Source organism: Lepidochelys olivacea (genome assembly GCF_965140295.1).
Source record: "Lepidochelys olivacea isolate rLepOli2 genome assembly, chromosome: 4".
In the NCBI taxonomy this organism is placed as follows: domain Eukaryota; kingdom Metazoa; phylum Chordata; order Testudines; family Cheloniidae; genus Lepidochelys; species Lepidochelys olivacea.
This window is the reverse complement of record NC_140414.1, coordinates 5933695-5953741: the sequence shown is the minus strand read 5'-3', so window position 1 is coordinate 5953741 and position 20047 is coordinate 5933695. Positions and strand designations below refer to the sequence as shown.

The 20047-nt window shown below is 48.8% G+C and overlaps 1 protein-coding gene across 1 annotated transcript; it reads left to right on the top strand.

Annotated features, from left to right (window-relative positions):
* The first annotated feature begins 554 nt into the window (after positions 1-554).
* LOC311519368 (class I histocompatibility antigen, F10 alpha chain-like) lies at positions 555-10195 on the top strand. Its single transcript, XM_084625796.1, has 6 exons — positions 555-841; positions 2470-2745; positions 4987-5085; positions 5503-5535; positions 8823-8864; positions 9422-10195. The coding sequence occupies exons 1-6, from the start codon at positions 586-588 to the stop codon at positions 9424-9426; spliced, it is 711 nt and encodes a 236-aa protein (XP_084481922.1). The 5' UTR covers positions 555-585; the 3' UTR covers positions 9427-10195.
* Positions 10196-20047: the final 9852 nt, after the last annotated feature.

The window sequence follows — 20047 nt, the reverse complement described above, 5'->3', positions numbered from 1 at the left end:
GGTTGGATATTAGGAAAAACTTTTTCACTAGGAGGATGGTGAAACACTGGAATGCGTTCCCTAGGGAGTTGGTGGAATCTCCTTCCCTAGAAGTTTTTAAGGTCAGGCTTGACAAAGCCCTGGCTAGGATGATTTAGTTGGGGATTGGTCCTGCTTTGAGCAGGGGGTTGGACTAGATGACCTCCTGAGGTCCCTTCCAACCCTGATATTCTATGATTCTATTAATATCCAGAGTACTCCCTTTGGGGTTGTGCCACCCTGCACTCCCTACAGGGAACATACAAGAACAAACAGCAGTGAGGTGATCCTTGAAGGTTGTGAGCTCTCTATAGTGGGGGGTCTTTAGTGTACAAAGACCCAACAGATGGAGCGTGGGCCCCCTGTGGGTTTGGCTTCCCTCCTGAAAGGAGCTGGGAGGGTGTAGGACCCAGCAGCATAAGTGGGAACCCCATTTCTCAGGGGAGGGAGGGCCCAGTAGCAAGGGGAGGACCCAGTGGTCTACCTGCAATGGGGTCTTGGTGAGATTTCAGAGAGAGGCTGCTGCTGAACCTCAGCTGTGTTTCAGGGTTTCACATTATCCAGACGATGTACGGCTGTGATCTCCGGGAAGACAACACCACTTGGGGGTTTTACCAGGATTCATATGACGGATGCGACTTTCTTACCTTCGATAAGGAGACCATGACTTGGGTAGCAGCAGATATTGGGGCTCAGATCTCCAAGAGGAGATGGGATGCTGAAGTACTTGACAACCAGCGGTGGAAACGCTACCTGGAGGAGAAATGTATTCCCTGGCTAAGGAGTTCTCTAGAGTACGGGAAGGAGACTCTGCAGAGGAAAGGTAAGATGTGGGACAAGCCCCACCCAAGAGGTCAATACAAGTTACATCTCCATTCCCCAGCCCCAGTTCCAAAATGGAGCAGGGCAGTAAGGGGCAATTCAGCGAACCTTGCACCAGGGATGGGTGGGGAAACAACCCCTTCCCCGCCAGCGCTGCTGGAAAAAAAGATAAGAAATTGAAAATGTTAAAAGCAGCTCACTGTAGAGAAGCTGATCAAATGAGCCCAAATTTGCAGCACACATTCTAGCTCTTCCCCTGGTGTGACACAGCAGTTATCAAGGCAATCTGCCAATGTGTGTGCATGTTAGAGCACTTTGCTTAATTATGGAAGAGCCACCGCTTCTCTGGACACCAGCTTCATTCACCATGTAATTCTTCCTCATCCACTGTCTGCACCATCATATTTTCTTATGTTACCCCCAGCCCCTGTGTTCCACCAATGACGGTAGCTTTGTTCTTGTTGCCTTTGTCCAAACTTCTCCCACAGTCATTTATGTGCTTTCTTCCATGCCATCCCCTACGTGTGGAATTGCCCTCCCCATACTAATCTGGAAGAAGGCACCCCTTGACCTTAAAGTTTTCCCCCTCAAGACCTACCTTTGCTGCAACACCCTCTTACTTATTCCTTGATTCTTTTATCAATAAGACATCTGATAATCACACTCAAATTTATCAACGCTTTTTCAGTAAAGATTAATCAGCACAAACATAGAAGGGAAGAGGTTAAATGCTTTACCACTCCGACTCAGGAGGACAGTTGCAGCGTAGTCTGCTTCAAAATGTTAACTCGCTATTACCCACATATGTACCTTGTGTGTTACCATGTACACACATTTCCCAGATTAGTTAGCATCATTACACACCCTAATCTTTCCCTTCCCAAACAGTTTGCACTTGCTGTTCAAAGTTACTTGAAATTTGTACCCAGTTTTTTGCAACATACTAGTTACTTATTTCTCTCAGGAACCTCAGCAGAACATTATCTTGTCAATTGCCATCTTTACAAATGCCAAGAAGTAAAAGCCATACACAGCAGTCTAATGTATATTTCAGTGCCAACAGGCTGGGAAACTGATTTTTCAGCGTAAGAGTAAATGCATTTGAAATCCATAATATTGGGGTAAATAGATTTGGTAACAACCTACAAGAAATTAGCCAATTAATATTAGTTAATTTGAGGGGCAATTTAGCACTGTCACTTTTTGTTTAATGGGCCCTTTCCATCTTTAATTGGTCATTTTATCCAGTTCATTTTTTTGGTCCCTGGCCAGGGCAAGATTCTTCTCTCTTTCATATCCAGGGACTGAGAGGAGATGGGCACAAACCTAGCATATGATTGACACCTGTATCTGGAGCTTAGTGAAGCCTTTCAAGGTACTTGTGTCACTGTGGTTGGGAGCAGAGGCCAGGTCAGGGACCTGGATTGGGGGTTCACCGTTGCTGATGCTGTGAATTGGGCACAGGAATCTTCTAACATGGTGGCTCTCTCTCATCAGAGGGATTCCGTCTCATGGACTTTCGTCCTCTCCCACTCCTGGGGTCTCAGAATTTCATGCTGCAAAGCTCCAGCAAAGGCTGCCTGGATTAGAGCTTGAAAATAACTAACTTCAGTTTCTTCTTTTTCCCAGTGCGCCCAACAGCTAGAGTGAGCGACAGGTCATCTCATGACGGCCTCACCACCCTCTCCTGTAAGGTCAGTGGGTTCTACCCCTGGGACATCACCGTGACCTGGCTGAGAAATGGGGAGAGCAGACAGCAAGAGACCTACTCTGAAGGCATCCTACCCAGTGGGGACGGGACCTACCAGACCTGGGTGAGAATGGAGATTGATCCCAAGATCAAAGGCCATTATTCATGTCACGTGGAGCATGAAAGCCTATCAGAGTCACTCTCCGTCTCCTGGGGTAAGGCATTTGTGTGTGTGTCTCTTTTTTCCTTGTGGGAGAGGGGGAATCCGTTAAACTCAACCCCTGAAAAATTCTCATTTGGATTTCTAGGCTGAAGCTGGAATTTCCTCAGGGTCTGTGAGGCCCTGTCCCCTTTGGCCCTGTCCCTCTGCAGTCAAGTTCTTGTGCTAGAGTTGGGACCCACAGTGCCTGGGGCTCATGTCTTGCTCTCCAGTTCGCTGCCTCTGGGGCTGTTCAATACATCTCAGCAATACAGTGTCTCTGAAGGGAGAAGATGAGTAATCAGACATTAAGGCCTGAAGGGACCATTTTAATCATCTGATCTGAGCTCCTGCATAGCCCAGGGCAGGGGGGAATCACACCAGGGACCCCAGCATCCAGTCTGGTCATCTGTGAGCAAACTAGAGCTCATCCTTCAGAAAGAGATGCCCATTCCAGATGTAAAGTCTCCAAGGGATGGAGAATTTACCACATCCCAGGGGAAGCTCAAATCTGCCCCTTATTTCCAGACAGAATTGGTCTTGCTTCAGCTTGCAGCCCGGTGTCAGAGAAAAACACAGTTCTCACTCTCAGGTTGGGTGCAGCAAGTCAGATACACTTTATTATCTCAAGCAATTGCACAGAGGGAGAGAGTGCCCTAGGACACAGGGTTTCCCACACCTAGGCAGGTCTCTCTAAAGATAAACAATTAGAGCAAGTATTTATACCTTTATTACAGACAATAATAAGCAACAGCTGCATATTGTTTATACATATTCCTTCATGATATCTCATTTTGCTCAATTTCTCTTATAGTCTATGTTCTATTCTTATCTAATACAAGGTCACAACAGCCTCTTTCACAGTTCTTTTCCACTCGCTTTGCACTATCCCCACTTCTACAAATCTTGCGTTATTAAAGCTAGAGTTAGCCTGACTTCTGTTCATTTCAGAGGCCTGCATCCAAATTCCCTTTATATACTTCCACATCGGTCTCAACTTCATGCACTTGTGGTCCTGCCATGAGTGCAGGGGACGGGACTAGATGACCTCTCGAGGTCCCTTCCGGTCCTCTGATTCAGCAGGTTCTCAGAAACATGGCTCTACGGGCCCTTCATTCTTGCCCATGTGGCCAGAGAGAGAGGTTTAATGTTGGGAGCAGCTTGTTTCTGTGCGCAGTGATGCTGGAAGGGAGGTATGGCCTTGGAATGGAGCGAGGAGGCAGATTAGAGCCCTGCATCATGGGGGAGAGACTCCTATGCCCCTAGCACAAGGAAGTCTAGGAATAATTTATTACAGATGGAGTTGCCTTCCAGCCATCTTTTTGCTTGGTTAAATGGGATGTGGAAAAATGCAGCATTTGGAAGTGCAAACAATTTCTGAGAGGGCAGCCTGCACCGGGACTCTCGTCAGCAGATGGTTTCACATCAAAATCCTGCTACTACGTCCCCTGCCAATTTTTGTGTCATAACCCACATTTCCTTATTCTCTTCGAAATATTTTTCTTTTTGCTGTATTATCATGTGGCTCTTTCAGACAACAGGAGAAGCTGATTAATGAAACTGAAAGTGTATACAGAACACGGGGTTTAACAGGTTTATATAAACCAAAAAAGGTATTAATATTTCTGTCTTCCCCTCTTCACTTCCTGTCCCCTCAAAAAACACGCATTGTGTCTGTAACTCCATTCATGGCAGAGAAATCCAGAGATTTGAAGTCAGTTTCCAGTTTGGCACCAGATTCCCACAGTGGGACTGTGTTCCATAAGTCATGAAAGTCAGCATGGTCAAGGGGGGTTAGGGGCTGGGAGCCAGGACTCCTGGGTTCTGTCTCTGGAAGGGGAGTTGGGGTTAGGGGGTTAGAGCAGGAGGGGCTGAGAGCCAGGATTCCTGGGGTCGATTCCTGGCTCTTGCACTGCCTCACTGTGTGATCTTCAGCAAGTCTCCCCCCTTTCCCGTGCAGGGATGATACTGACATCCATGCTCTCCCACAGTTCTGAGCATTGGTTAATGTTATAAAAGTCTTCGAGTTTAAGTACTAAATATTTATTATGACTTGAAGTGGTAGAGACTGTGTCCAGGACTTCCTATGGTGGGGTGCAATGCATGGTGGCTGCAGTGGAAGGGGTGGAGGGTTGCAGGACTCAGCCCTAACTTGGGGAGCTGACTGACGGATCCCTGCAGTAGGATGAAAGGGGGATTTTAGAGGTGGGGGGAGGGGGATTTTTCCCCATTGATCATTCTTTCCATTCCATTTCAGAACCAAATAATCTGATTCCCACTGTGGCTGGAGTTGTCACTGCAGTTGTCCTGGTTGGCGTTATAATCGGAGTAGTCGTCTGGAAAAAGAAACGCCCAGGTAAAGAGCCTGGGATGGGGGGATTCTCTGGACTTGCCGGGCCCTGCACACCCGCCTAAGGGCAACAGCAGTACAGGAGCCTGTGTCAGTACGGTGTAACTGCCCCATTGCGGGACTGAGCTAATGACCCCCAATGGGAGCTGCTGGAGGGCCAGACCCAGAAACTGGGTGCGGGTCACAGTTTATATGGGGCTAGGTTTTCCAAAGAGCTCAGCACCCAGTGCGCCGAGGTCTTTGGAAACAGTCTCATTGTGTCTTTCTCTCCTGCCAATTGTCAGCGCCTGGGACCTTGAGTCCATTACTGAGCGCCAGGGTGCTGTGCTGGGCCAGGGGCCCGGTTTCTGAGCTGTGGACACAGATCAGAGTCGGTTCCTGCCTTGGGAGCTGCGTTCACTGAAATTTGCCTTCTCTCTGCAGGGAAGAAGGGAGATGGCTATGCTGTAGCTCAGGGTAAGTGACAAGAGACCCATCGCCTCTTTTCAAGTGGCCATCTCTGAACGGCCATCAGTATTTGCTTGTGGATTTTAGCCTGGAAGCACTGACAGGAGATCCTCGCTCCCACTCATAGGCCTTGTCTACACTGAGGATTTTAGGGAAATCTCCAACTATTGCTCTAGTACCATAGAATCGTAGGACTGGAAGGGACCTCAAGAGGACACCTCGTCCTGTTCCCTGCACTCATGGCAGGACTAGATATTATCTAGACCATCCCTGAGTAACCTGCTCTTAAAACCCTCCAATGAGGGAGATTCCACAACCTCTCTAGGCAATTTATTCCAGTGCTTAACCACCTCTTCCAGTCCTCTCTCCCATCTTCCATGACTTTTCAGAGCTATTGACTCAGATATCTCCTCTGTCAGTTCCTTGACTATTCTAGGATGCTTTTCATCAGGCCTTGGTGACTTGAAGACCTCTAACTTGTCTAAATAATTTTTAACTTGTTCTTTCCCTATTTTAGCCTCAGATTCTACCTCAATTTCACTGGTGTTCACTATGTTAGACATCCAGTCACTATGAAACGTTTGGGTGAAAACTGAAACAAAAAAGTCATTTAGCCCTTTTCCCATTTTCACATATTCTGTTATTGTCTTTCCTTCCTCATTGACTAATGGGCCTACCTTGTCCTTGGTCTTCCTCTTGCTTCTAGTGTATTTGTAGAATGTTTTCTTGTTACCCTTTATGTCTCTAGCTAGTTTGATCTCATTTTGCACCTTGGCCTTTCCAATTTCCCCCCTACATACCTGTGTTATTTGTTTACAGTTTTCCTTTGTAGTTTGATCTAGCTTCCACTTTGTGTAGGACACTCTTTTGATTTTTAGATCATTGAAGATCTCCTGGTTAAGCCAGTGTGGTCTCTTGCCATCCTTCATTTCTTTCCTGTGCAGTGGGATAATTTGCACTTGTGCTCTTGATAATGTCTCCTTGAGAACTTTTCAACTCTCCTGAACTGTTTTTCCCCTTAGACTTGCTTCCCATGGGATCTTACCTTAGTAAACTCAGGGAGTTGCTAAAGTCTGCCTTCTTGAAATCCATTATTTTATTGTGTTGTTTTCCCTCCTACCATTCTTTAGAATCATGAATTCTGTCATTTCATGATCACATTCACCCAAGCTGCCTTCCACTTTCAAATTCTCAACCAGTTCCTCACTATTTGTCAAACCAAATCTAGAACAGCCTCTCCCCTCATAGCTTTCTCCACATTCTGAAAGAAAAATTGTCTCCAATACATTCCAAGAACTTGTTGGATAATCTGTGCCCTGCTGTGTTGTTTTCCCAGCAGAGGTCTTCTTCAGCAGTGTAGAGTGGCTGTAGACACATGTTCTCTAACCTTGCTCCGAGGAAGTCCTAGATGATACAAGGGTTAAAAACACCTGAACCCCATCTCCTCAATTGCTCCACCCCTGCTCTCTCTGGTGGAACTGCATGGCTTGCGGGCATGGGTCCCAATTTTAGTAGTGTAGACAAGGCGATAGTCAGGAATGTATCCGGTGGTTTTGGGCTGAATTATTATCCCCCTAGAGCTGTGCTGTGTGTGGCTGAGTGTGACCCTGAAGGTGTCTGACTTGCTTTTAATGTTACACTTCTTTTGACTTACCTGAAAGTTGGTTTGGTGCTTGTGAAATCTGGGCCTGATCCAAAGCCTTTGAAGCCAATGGGAGTCTTTCCACTGACTTCAGATCAGCACCACTCTGTCACCTCGATGATAACAAGTTCAAATCCCCTCCTCAATTGTCTCCTGTAATTAGCTTTACCAACAGGATCAAGACTAAAACTATGGGAAATATTTACATCAATTATCGACTGCATCTGAGGCCCTCTAATGTCTGGTATGAAGAGCCAGTATAAAGTGCACAGATCTGCCGGGCCCTGCTAGGGGGTAGTCATCCAGCTCTCTCTCTATGCTCTCAGGGGTCCCCCAGCAGGTAACGGAGGCGGTTTGAGAAGTGCCAACAAAACCTCCGCAGAGCACCACCCTTCCTCCTGCAGCTGGCCCTCAGTCTTGCCTCCTTCCCTCCTCCTCGTTACTCCAGAACAACAGAAATTCACATGCAAGAACTTTGTTAATGGGGAGTTAAGGTGGCAGGTGCTCAGCCCTGCCCTGGGCTCCCTGTGTCCTTTCGGAATGGGAGTGTTTAATTCCCAGAAGTCAAAGGTTGGCAAACCAGGATATGCAGAGGTATTATGGCGAAATTCACAGCCATAAAAAACGCATCACGGACCATGAAATCTATACAGATTTCACAGGGGAGAACAGCATTTCTCTAACTGGGGGTCCAGACCCAGAAGAGGGTTGTGGGGGGAGGAGGGGGTTTGCAAGGTTATTGGAGGGGATCACAGTATAGCCACCCTTACTTCTGTGCTTCCTTCAGAGCTGGGGAGCCAGAGAACGGTGTCTGCTGGCCAGGCACCCAGCCCTGAAGGCAGTGCCCCCCCAGCAGCAGCGCAGACGTAAGGGTGGCAATGCCGTGACCCATCGACAATAACCTTGCTGCCCCCCCAGCCGCTTTTTGGGTCAGGACCCTACAGGTACAACACTGTGAAATTTCAGATTTAAATAGCTGAAATGATGAAAATGACAATTTTTTACATCCTGTGACTGAAATTGACCAAAACCGACCATGAATTTGGTAAGGTCTTAATTATGATGCTTCCCACGCAACTCAAACTCTGCCCCAGTGGGTCTGGGAATAGGAACAAGGAATAGACCAGCACCATGCCAAACCAAACTTGCCCTTGTCTGTGTGCCCAGCACCGCCCCAAATCTGCATTCCTCTTCATACCGTCCACACTGTTCGGTGCAGTGCCATTGATTAAGGCGGGAATTGCTGTTCATTGGCGGGGGGAGGGTGACGTCTGTGGTCTGCGTGAGGGACCCCTCTGGGCACAGACCAAAGGAGGCGGAGTTGAGGTTGTTTGGCAGGCATATCCTTAGCCCAGCATCTCCTGCTTTGCCAGCCGTTGAATGTTGAGTAGTCTGGGCTCCCGTTCTGACGAGGCATGAAGAGCACAGAGCAGTGCTGTCCCCCTGCAGTGGTGATGTTTTTTCCACGTGAATAATGGAAATCCTGGGCAGCTGCCCTGTAGGCTGGTCTCTGCACCAACCAGCTCACTGCTCGGGAAGAGTCAGGTGATGACTGTTCCCTTTGGATAGGAGTCCCCGTATCTACTAACTACGCTGGAATCCTGTCCTGTGAGAGACGCTAATATACTCTCTCTTCTCCTCCTCCTCTGCACAGCAAACGACCAAGGATCTAATGGCTCTGACCTATCTGCCCAGGGTAAGTGACGGGGGCTCTAGCCTAGGGGTTCACTGCTCTCATTGAGGCCTCTGGAGAGAGAGACCTAGTCCAAGTCATTGGACCCTGAGTCTCCTTGGCCCGTCCCCTCTAGCAAACCAGCCCCAAGGAGCAGAACAGGGGAGTTTGGGATCTCTTATTTCCCTTTTATTCACACTGGGGTGCAGGAACAGGTTTGCAGCCAAATCCCCCTTGTTTTCTCTGCGATGACTTTAGGTGTGAAAGACTCTAGTGAGAGGGATTTCTCTGTGGCTGCTGGTACAGCGTGGGCTGAGCTCAGCTTTTGCAAGGATAACTCCAGCTGCTTCAGAGAACAGTCTCCAGTGAACTGCAGGGAGGAAGCAGCAGGGACAGAGCCCAGCACTTGGGGCTCCAGGAACCCGGGTCTCTGACCCTGGAGCTACAAGCTTTGTCAGCGGGGCTAGAGATTTTGTCCACTGAACCCTGCAGCCACTCGGGCGACCGCAGCATGCACTGTCATTGCAAAACATGAGGGCAGGTTCCCTTTGACAGACGTTGCCTGTGTTTAACTTCTGCAGCTTAACTGAGCCTGGTGGAGTCCGTGCCACGGCCTGAGGGGACCCCCGAGAGGAAGACGGATGAGCTCTGCTCTATCTCCCTACAAGAACCAATCTAGCTTTCCTCTGGCACTTAGAGCGTCCCGTGTGGGATTTCCGGCCTCGTCTCTCTGCTCACTGAACCACGTTTTGCTTTTCAGATGTCATAGTTTTCTGTAATAATGTTTTATTTGCACAAAATAATTTCCAACATTTTAATGGATAAAAACTCTGTTAGTCAGAGTTCAGTGTTTGCCCCATTCAGTGTGGGCGCCGTCCTCTGGCTGAGCGGTGCGGTCTGCAGACCCTGGACGGGGCGCTAGGTCTGTCAGCAGTAACTGCTCATGCGTCTGTGGTGGGGACGGCTTTTTTTCCTGCCGAATGTCATGATTATAACACGGTAAATGGCCGGGTCTACTCGCAGCTGGTCGTGCTGTTGCCATCATCAGCTGAGGACGTCTGTTGGACAGGAATAAGTGTCTGCGTTTAGTCTGTAAGTGCCTCTAACGTCCTTTTCACCATTCATAGAGCCATAGAAATGCTGGGCTAGAAGGGCCCTCAAGAGATCATCAAGTCCAGCCCCTGATCTCAGGCAGCACCAAGTAAACCTAGACCATCCCTGACAGGTATTTATCCAACCTGTCCTTAAAAACCTCCAATGATGGGGATTCCACATCCTCTCTAGGCAACCTGTGTGACGAAGTGGGGGATTTTCATAATGTTAAAAGAAAAGGAGTACTTGTCGCACCTTAGAGACCAACCAATTTATTTGAGCATAAGCTTTCGTGAGCTACAGCTCACTTCATCGGATGCATAAAGTGGAAAGTACAGTGATCACTCTCCTTACAATGTATATTTTTTCATGGTCTGTGTGTATATATAAAATCTCCTCACTGTACTTTCCACTTTATGCATCCGATGAAGTGAGCTGTAACTCATGAAAGCTTACGCTCAAATAAATTGGTTGGTCTCTAAGGTGCCACAAGTCCTCCTTTTCTTTTTGCGGATACAGACTAACACGGCTGCTACTCTGAAACCTTTCCTAATGTTGCGTATGTATACTGTGTGCCTCAGTTTCCCCTATGTGCTGCATTTCTAACCAAGGTGTGGGGGGTGTTTATTGTTGCAGAGGACCAGGTGTGACTATAGGCACCAATTTCCAGATTTCCCAGGGGGTGCTCGACCCCCTGCTCTGTCCTAGGCCCCATCCCCACTCCACCCATTGCCCAGTGCCCCACCCCCACCCCACCTCTTCCCGCCCCTGCTCTGCTCCCTCCCATGAGGGTGCTCCATATTCAACTGGTGCCTCCCCATAGTGGGGGGATAGAAGCAAAGGGCAGGTCACGTGTATGTCTCCCTGCGCCCAGCCCTGGGGCCACCACACTCTCCCTGCCCCATGTTACCTGCGGGGGTGGGGGGGCAGGGCGCTTTGTCCTCCCGCTGCGCCTGCCCTCCTGGCACGTTCTGCTGCTCCCCAGGAGCCCCTTTTTACGTCAGCCCCTCCTGGTCGTTGCTCTGCAGCCCTGCCCAGCAGCTGCCTGAGTGAGCCTGGCTGGGGGGAGGTGGCTTCCACTCCCCGCCAGGCTCAGCTGCCAGGGACCCCAGCACCCGAGCCCGGGCAGGCAGCCGGAGTCACCTCCCCAGCCCTGCTCTCTCAGGCAGCGGCCGTGCAGGGCTGTAGAGCAGCGTCTCAGTGGCTGGAAGGGGCTGGTTCTGCCCCTTCCACTCCCCGCATCTGGGCCATGCATCGGTCAGGCCCGTTCCTCCCCCAGCCTGCCACCAGACAGCTGATGGCAGCCAGCAGGAGGCACTGCGGGGAATGGGGACGAGCTGATCGGTGGGGCCCTGTGCTGGGGGGTTGGGGTGGGGGGGGTCTGCTGGTGGGTGCTCAGCACCCCCTATTTTTTTTTCTGTGGGTGCTCCAGGCCTCAGTCTAGCAGCCAGGACCCCAGACCATGGCCTGGACACTTTGTAACTTAGTAACTGATGAGCTGAAGGCCCATCCCAACTTGGAGCCAGCCAGTTATGGTCGCCGGAGAGAACAAAGAGCTGCAGGAGAGTCCCCTGGAGACCTGTTTGCCCAGGGAAGAGGGGCCTGGGAGGTGATACAGGGTGGAGGACACAGGAAGAAGGAGTCACTGCTGGGCTGGGAACAAAAAGCGGCCTGAGCCCACCTGGGTGGGGACAAGCCCAGCAGGACGGTGCTGAGAGTTTCTTGCTCAAGGCCCCTGAGAACTACCTGTGCCAGGTTCTGAGTACAATAAACCCTTCTGTTTTGCACGGGCGGGGAGTCACTGCAGTCCAGAGATGGGGTTACGTTGCTTCCTCTGGGTGTGAAGCCTTCTCCAGGGGTCCAGGCCAAGTCGACTCACTGTGGCGAGGTCACAGAGAGGAAGGCATGCTGAAGGCTCAGAGGTGTGGTACTGGGAGGTGGAGGAGTCTCCTGCTTAAGCCCCAAGCAGAGAGTACAGACAATACACTAAAGAGCGGTTCCTCCCACAGGCTGTCAAAGCTGAGAGAGCATTTGCCTGTGGGTCTGTGGCAACCTGTTGCACAGATTAACTATCCTTATAGAAAGTTTTTCCTAATGTCTAACCTAAATCTCCCTCACTGCAAAGTAAGCTGATTCCCCCTTCTCCTGTCTTCAGTGCAACTGGAGAACAGTTGATCACCATCCTCTCCTTTACAGCCCTTAACCTAATTTATATGAAGACTGTTATCAGGTACCCCCCTCAGTATTCATTTCTCAAGAATAAATATGTCCATTTTTTAACCTCCTGTCTTGCATATGACACCTTTGTTAATACACTGCAAAATGATATTTGCCTTTTTCACAATAGCCTCACACTGTTGACGCATATTCAGTTTGTGGTCCACTGGAACCCCAGCTCCTTTTCTGTAATATCGATCCCAAGGCCGTTTACTGCATTTCAGTTTGTCCTCCTGGCTGAAATATTTGCACTAATCAAGATAAATTCAGCCCAATTCTCCAATTTGTCAAGACTGTTATGAATTCTAATCCTGTCCTCAAAACTGCTAGCACCCCTTCCCAGCTTGGTGGTGCCTGCAGCATTTCTAAGTTATACTCTCCACTGCAGCATCTAAATCATTAATGAAAACAGTGAAACCTGTCAGAGTCAGGACCGACCCTTGTAGGACCCCACTAGCAATGTTTTCCCAGTGTGAGAGTGAACCATTGATAACTACTGTGAGTCTTTACAGTCATTTCATCTAGCCCTGAGCCATAAACAGTGTAGACCATCCTATGTGAGATACAGATGCAGCCGTGGGCTCCCATTCCTTCTGCTGCTGTCTCTGACCCGGGTATCCAATACAGGAAGGGAGTTTGTACCTTTACTCTGGCTAAGCAGAATAACCCCTTCCCTCCTGTAGCATCCCCTGGGTGGGTGTGGTCCCTGTGGGGCTGCCCCAATCCCCCTTCCTCACCCGCTCAGTGGAACAGATACGGTTCCATTTACCCCAGCTGAAAAGGAGAGTGGTCCTGGAGTTGGTGCTTTGGAGGTGCAAGGTGGAGCCAGCGCTGGTGTAGGATCTGCACAAAAACAGTGCTAGGCACTCCCCTGCTGGCGATAGCTGCAGAGAAACAAGCCTGTCCTCCCCGAGCCGGGTTGGGTCTAGAAGCTGTTCTACAAACACTGCACCCCTCACCCCACCTTTACCCCACATGCTCCCCACTCCTTCAGTGACCTTACCCAGCACAGTGGGGTCGGTTGCTGGGTTTTGCCAGCATAACCCACACAGAGTTTTAGGAAAGAATTGTTAGTGATCAGAACAGGGGGCCGGGAGCCAGGACTCCTGGATTCTGTTCCCATTTCTGCTGCTTCCACAGAAAATCAGTCGTTTTCCTCTCTTTGTGCCTTTATCCCCATCAATAAAATGGAGCCAATAATGCTCTAGAAGTGCTAGGGATTATTGTATTGTCATTGCCTGGGACAGCCCTCACTGAAAATGCCAAGGTTAGGGCAGGCTGCAAAAGGGAGCACAAAACTGATGGTTAACATGGAGGTTAAACTCACTGTCAAGGTTCCTTCCCCACTCTGAACTCTAGGGTACAGATGTGGGGACCTGCATGAAAACCTCCTAAGCTTATCTTTACCAGCTTAGGTTAAAACTTCCCGAAGGTACAAATTAATTTTACCCTTTGCCCTTGGATTTCCACTTCCACCACCAAACTTTATCTGGGTTTACTGGGAAACGTGGTTTGGACACATCTTTCCCCCCAAAATCCTCCCAACCCTTGCACCCCACTTCCTGGGGAAGGTTTGGTAAAAATCCTCACCAATTTGCATAGGTGACCACAGACCCAAGCCCTTGGATCTTAGAACAATGAAAAAGCATTCAGTTTTCTTACAAGAAGACTTTTAATAGTAAGGAATCACCTCTGTAAAATCAGGATGGTAGATCCCTTACAGGGTAATTAGATTCAAAACATAGAGAATCCCTCTAGGCAAAACCTTAAGTTACAAAAAAGACACATGGACAGGAATAGTCATTTTATTCAGCAGAGTTCTTTTCTCAGCCATTTAAAGAAATCATAATCTAACACATACCTAGCTAGATTTCTTACTAAAAGTTCTAAGACTCCATTCCTGTTCTGTCCCCGGCAAAAGCAGCATACAGACACAGACCCTTTGTTTTTCTCCCTCCTCCCAGCTTTTGAAAGTATCTTGTCTCCTCATTGGTCATTTTGGTCAGGTGCCAACAAGGTTACCTTTAGCTTCTTAGCCCTTTACAGGTAAGAGGATTTTTCCTCTCGCCAGGAGGGATTTTAAAGGGGTTTACCCTTCCCTTTATATTTATGACACGCCCCCCAAATCTCAGCTAGGGTGAAACGCTGGCTGGGATTTCTTCCTGGAGCTCTAGGAAAAACAGAGTTAATAAGACACATGCACCTCTAAATATACTACCAAGTACATAAAGACTAACAATATTTTCCACATCTCAAGGACGATTTTAACCAGTTGATTCTGGGAAACTTTCATGGGAGAGTGCATCAGCCACTTTGTTAGAAGCTCCTGAGATGTGTTGGATGTCGAAATCAAAATCTTGGAGAGCTAAACTCCACCGAAGAAGTTTTTTGTTATTTCCCGTGGTGGTATGAAGCCCCTGTAGTGCAGCATGGTCGGTTTGCAGGTGGAAATGCCGTCCCCAAACATATGGGCGTAGCTTTTCCAGGGCGTAGACAATGGCGTAACATTCTTTTTCACTGACTGACCAGTTGCTTTCCCTCTCAGACAGCTTTTTGCTGAGAAACACTACAGGGTGGAATTCTTGAACAGGTCCTTCCTGCATTAAAACTGCTCCCACACCACGCTCGGACGCATCTGTGGTTACTAGGAACGGTTTGTCAAAGTCTGGGGCCCTTAGTACAGGGTCAGACATGAGTGTCACTTTAAGCTGGTTAAAGGCCTTCTGACACTTTTCGGTCCACTGAACAGCATTTAGCGGTTTCTTTTTGGTTAGGTCTGTCAGTGGGGCAGCGATTTGGCTGTAGTGCGGTACAAATCGTCTGTAATAACCGGCTAAGCCTAAGAAGGATTGAACCTGTTTCTTTGACTTTGGGACAGGCCACTTTTGGATAGCATCCACTTTGGCCTGTAGGGGGCTGATAGTTCCTTGACCCACCTGGTATCCAAGGTAAGTCACTCTGTTTAGGCCTATTTGACACTTCTTAGCCTTAACAGTTAGTCCTGCCTCCCTTATGCGCTCAAGGACTTTTTGTAGATGTTCCAGGTGTTCTGCCCAGGAATCTGAAAATATGGCCACGTCGTCAAGGTAGGCAACTGCATATTCTCCTAATCCCGCTAGGAGACCATCTACAAGTCTTTGGAAGGTGGCGGGTGTATTTTGCAGCCTGAAAGGGAGTACATTAAATTCATACAGCCCGAGATGTGTGGTGAAGGCTGACCTTTCCTTGGCGGATTCATCTAGCGGTACCTGCCAGTACCCCTTGGTTAAGTCCAAAGTAGAGATGAACTGGGCCCATCCCAGTTTCTCTAATAGTTCATCTGTGCGTGGCATTGGATAGTTGTCTGGGCGAGTTACAGCATTTAGCTTACGGTAGTCCACGCAAAAACGTATCTCCCCATCTGGTTTGGGAACTAGAACCACTGGAGATGCCCATGCACTTCCAGAGGGGCAGATTACACCATCTGTAACATATCCAGGATCTCCTGTTCTATAGCAGTTTTAGCTTGAGGAGACACCCGGTAAGATTGGACTTCAATTGGGTGAGCATTACCTGTGTCAATGGAGTGGTATGCCCGTTCAGTCAGTCCTGGGGTGGCTGACAACGCTGGCACGTAGCTAGTGCACAGCTCCTTGATCTGCTGTCACTGCATACGCCCAAGGGTCATGGACAGGTTCACCTCTTCCACACCACCAGCACTTTTCCCTTCGTAGTAGACACCTTCAGTCCATTCAGCGTCGTCTCCTCCCTGGGCTGTAAACTGACAAACCTTTAATTCTCTGGAATAAAAGGGCTTTAGAGAATTAATATGGTACACCTTAGGCTTTCGGTTGGAGGTGGGGAATGCTATGAGATAATTAACAGCTCCCAGGTGCTCCTGGACCGTGAATGGCCCTTCCCACGATACTTCCATTTTATGGGCCTGGAGCGCCTTTAAGACCATGACCTGGTCCCCTACTTTGAAGGAATGCTCTCTGGCATGTTTATCATACCAGGCTTTTTGCTCTTTTTGAGCATCCTGTAAGTTTTCTTTAGCAAGGGATAAAGAGGTTCGGAGGGTGTTTTGTAGGTTGGTTACAAAGTCCAGAATGTTAGTTCCTAGAGAAGGTGTAAATCCCTCCCCATTGCTGCTTCACCAACTGCAATGGCCCCTTAACCTCACGGCCATATACAAGTTCAAATGGGGAAAACCCTAAACTGGGATGTGGTACAGCTCTGTAGGCAAAGAGCAACTGCTGCAACACTAGGTCCCAATCATTGGAGTGCTCATTTACGAAGTTACGTATCCTGGCCCCCAAAGTTCCATTAAACTTCTCCACCATGCCATTTGTTTGATGGTGATAAGGAGTGGCAACCAAGTGATTTACCCCATGAGCTTACCAGAGGTTTTCCATAGTTCCTGCCAGGAAATTAATCCCTGCATCTGTGAGGATGTCGGAGGGTCAACCTACCCTGGCAAAAATGTCTGCTAGTGCCTGGCACACACTTTTAGCCCTGGTGTTGCTTAGAGCTACTGCTTCCGGCCATCGGGTGGCAAAATCCATGAAAGTCAGTATGTACTGCTTTCCTCTGGGTGTCTTTTTCAGAAAAGGACCCAGAATATCCACAGCTACTCACTGAAATGGAACTTCAATGATGGGGAGTGGCTGGAGAGGAGCTTTGACATGGTCTTGGGGTTTTCCCACTCTTTGGTATACTTCACAAGACTGGACATAGGTAGAAACATCCTTGCCCATTCCCTCCCAGTGGAATGACCCCCCCAAACGGTCTTTGGTCCTGTTCACCCCAGCATGGCCACTAGGGTGATCGTGGGCTAAGCTCAAGAGTTTGGCCTGGTATTTAGTTGGAACTACCAACTGTCTCTGAGGATGCCAGTCTTCTTGGTGTCCACCAGAAAGAATTTCCTTGGATAAAAGTCCTCTTGCTACAACAAACCTCGATCGATTAGAAGAGCTGAGAAGCGGTGGGTTGCTCCGTGCCGCCGTCCAAGCTCTCTGGAGGCTTTCATCTGCTTCCTGTTCAGTCTGGAACTGGTCCCTTGATGCTGGAAACATCAGTTCCTCATTGGATTGGGGACATAGGCTTGGTCCCTCTGGAAGCGATGTAGGGGATGGGGCTGTTTCCGTTGACTGTGAACCGCTCTCCACTGGGACACTAAGTTGGGGTTCAGGCTCTGGCTGAGCCGCTTGTGTAGGGTTATCGGCTGCTGCCAGTTCAGGTTCGGTGGGGCCCTCTGGTGTTGAGGTTGCAAGTACTGGATTCAGTGCTGGCAATGGGTCTGGTGCTGGTTGTTCCGCTGGTTCCGGTTCTGGGACTGGTTCCGTCTGGGTCTCCGGGACTGGATCCACTACTGCTGTTGCAGACATTGGCCTGGGGTCCGGGTCCATCACCTCTGACCGGGTCCTGATAGATGTTTCCGGAACAGAGCTAGGCCTCACGGCTTGTTTAGCCTGGCTGCGGGTGACCATTCCCACCTTCTTGGCCCGCTTCACATGATTGGCCAAGTCTTCCCCCAACAGCATGGGGATGGGATAATCATCATAGACTGCAAAAGTCCATGTTCCTGACCAGCCCTGGTACTGGACAGGCAACTTGGCTGTAGGCAAATCGAAAGAGTTGGACTTGAAGAGTTGAATTGTCACTTGGATCTCTGGGTTGATTAAATTGGGGTCCACTAAGGAAGCATGGATAGCTGACACTTGTGCTCTGGTGTCCCTCCACGCGGTGACCTTCTTCCCGCCCACACTCAGAGTTTCCCTCCGCTCCAAGGGTATCTGGGAGGTATCTGGGCCTGCAGACCTCTGGGGTGATTCCGGTGCAATGAACTGTAATCTGTTGGGGTTCTTGGGGCAGTTGGCCTTTACATGCCCCAGCTCGTTACATTTAAAACATCGTCCAGCTGACGGGTCACTGGGGCGAGGTGGGTTGCTGGAGAACGGGGTGGTGGGACGATAAGGGGTCTGGAGGGTTCTTTGGGAGGTAGGTGGGGCTTTGGGCGGCCCCCGGTAATAGGGTGTGGTCTGGGGTGGTCCCTTCTGGTCTCCGCTCCCACTGCGACCAGTTTTCTTCTTCTCTGCCACCTCCACCCATCTGGCTCCAATCTCTCCTGCCTCGATTACAGTTTTGGGCTTCCCATCTAAGATGTATCTTTCTATTTCCTCAGGAACACCCTCTAAGAATTGTTCCATTTGCATTAGGAAGGGCAAATTTACTGGAGATTCAACACTTGCTCCTGATATCCAGGCATCCCAATGTTTCACAATGTGGTAGGCATGTCGGGTAAATGACATGTCTGGTTTCCACCTTAGGGCTCTGAACCTCCGATGAGACTGCTCGGGTGTTATCCCCATTCTGACTCTCGCCTTGGATTTAAACAGTTCATACTTGTTCATGTGTTCTTTAGGCATTTCAGCTGCCACCTCAGCTAAGGGTCCACTGAGCTGCGGCCTCAGCTCTACCATGTATTGGTCAGTAGAGATGTTGTACCCAAGGCAGGCCCTTTCGAAGTTTTCTAAGAAGGCCTCAGTATCATCACCTGCCTTGTAGGTGGGGAACTTTCTGGGATGGGAGGTGGTACCTGGAGAAGGATTACTAGGGTTTGTTGGTATATTCTGCTGGGCCTTTATCCTCTCCATCTCCTCCACATACTTCCTCTCTTTTTCCTTCTCCTCCAGTTCTTTGTCCCTCGCTTCCATAGCTCTCCTGTGAGCAGCCGCTTGGTGTTGTTCTGCTTCTCTCGCTGTCTCCCTTTCTTGTTCCTTCTTCAGCCGCATGAGTTCTATCTGTCTTTCATATTCCCTTTGTCTTTCCTCAGCCTGAAATTTGGCTAATTCCAGCTGTAGTCGAGCTGAGGATTTGGTCATTCTAACCTCTCTGTTTTTAACTAACTTTACACCCGAGGTTTAGAAATAAACAAACAAAAATTGGTTGTAAAATTTTGCTGTGCTGGAATAGAATACCTATTCTCTGATAGTGATTGTCAGCCTACAGAAAAAGACAATTCCCTTGTCTCTGCTCTTGGCCCAAATTAAAGCAAAAAACCTCCAACTACTTGGAAACCTGCTTACCCAGCCCAAAGAAAAAGCAAATGGGTAGAACACACACCCCCTATTTACTTTTAGGAAGAAAAGAAAAAAAAAACTCTTGGTTGGAAGACTGTGAGTTTCCCTGCAGGAGTTAAGTACCCTGCCTCCAGGCAAAGAAAACCCGCAATTCACAGAGATAATCCCCTTTTGTCTCTGCTTGGTCACAAAGCAGAGAAAAAACAAGCTGCTTTCAGTTTCAGCTGCTTTCTGGACTTCCTTTCCAAAGGAAAAAAAATTCCTTTTTAAAATCTGTATTTCTAGTTCAAAAAAATCTCAACTGGATCTCAAAATGATTTCAGGTTAATCCCACCACTATGCCACCATGTCAAGGTTCCTCCCCCACTCTGAACTCAAGGGTACAGATGTGGGGACCTGCATGAAAAACCTCCTAAGCTTATCTTTACCAGCTTAGGTCAAAACTTCCCCAAGGTACAAAATATTCCACCCGTTGTCCTTGGACTGGCCGCTACCACCACCAAACTAATACTGGTTACTGGGGAAGAGCTGTTTGGACACGTCTTTCCCCCCAAAAATACTTCCCAAAACCCTGCACCCCACTTCCTGGACAAGGTTTGGTAACAAGCCTCACCCATTTGCCTAGGTGACTACAGACCCAGACCCTTGGATCTTAAGAACAATGAACAATCCTCCCAACACTTGCACCCCCCCTTTCCTGGGAAATGTTGGATAAAAAGCCTCACCAATTTGCATAGGTGACCACAGACCCAAACCCTTGGATCTGAGAACAATGAAAAAGCATTCAGTTTTTTACAAGAAGACTTTTAATAAAAAATAGAAGTAAATAGAAATAAA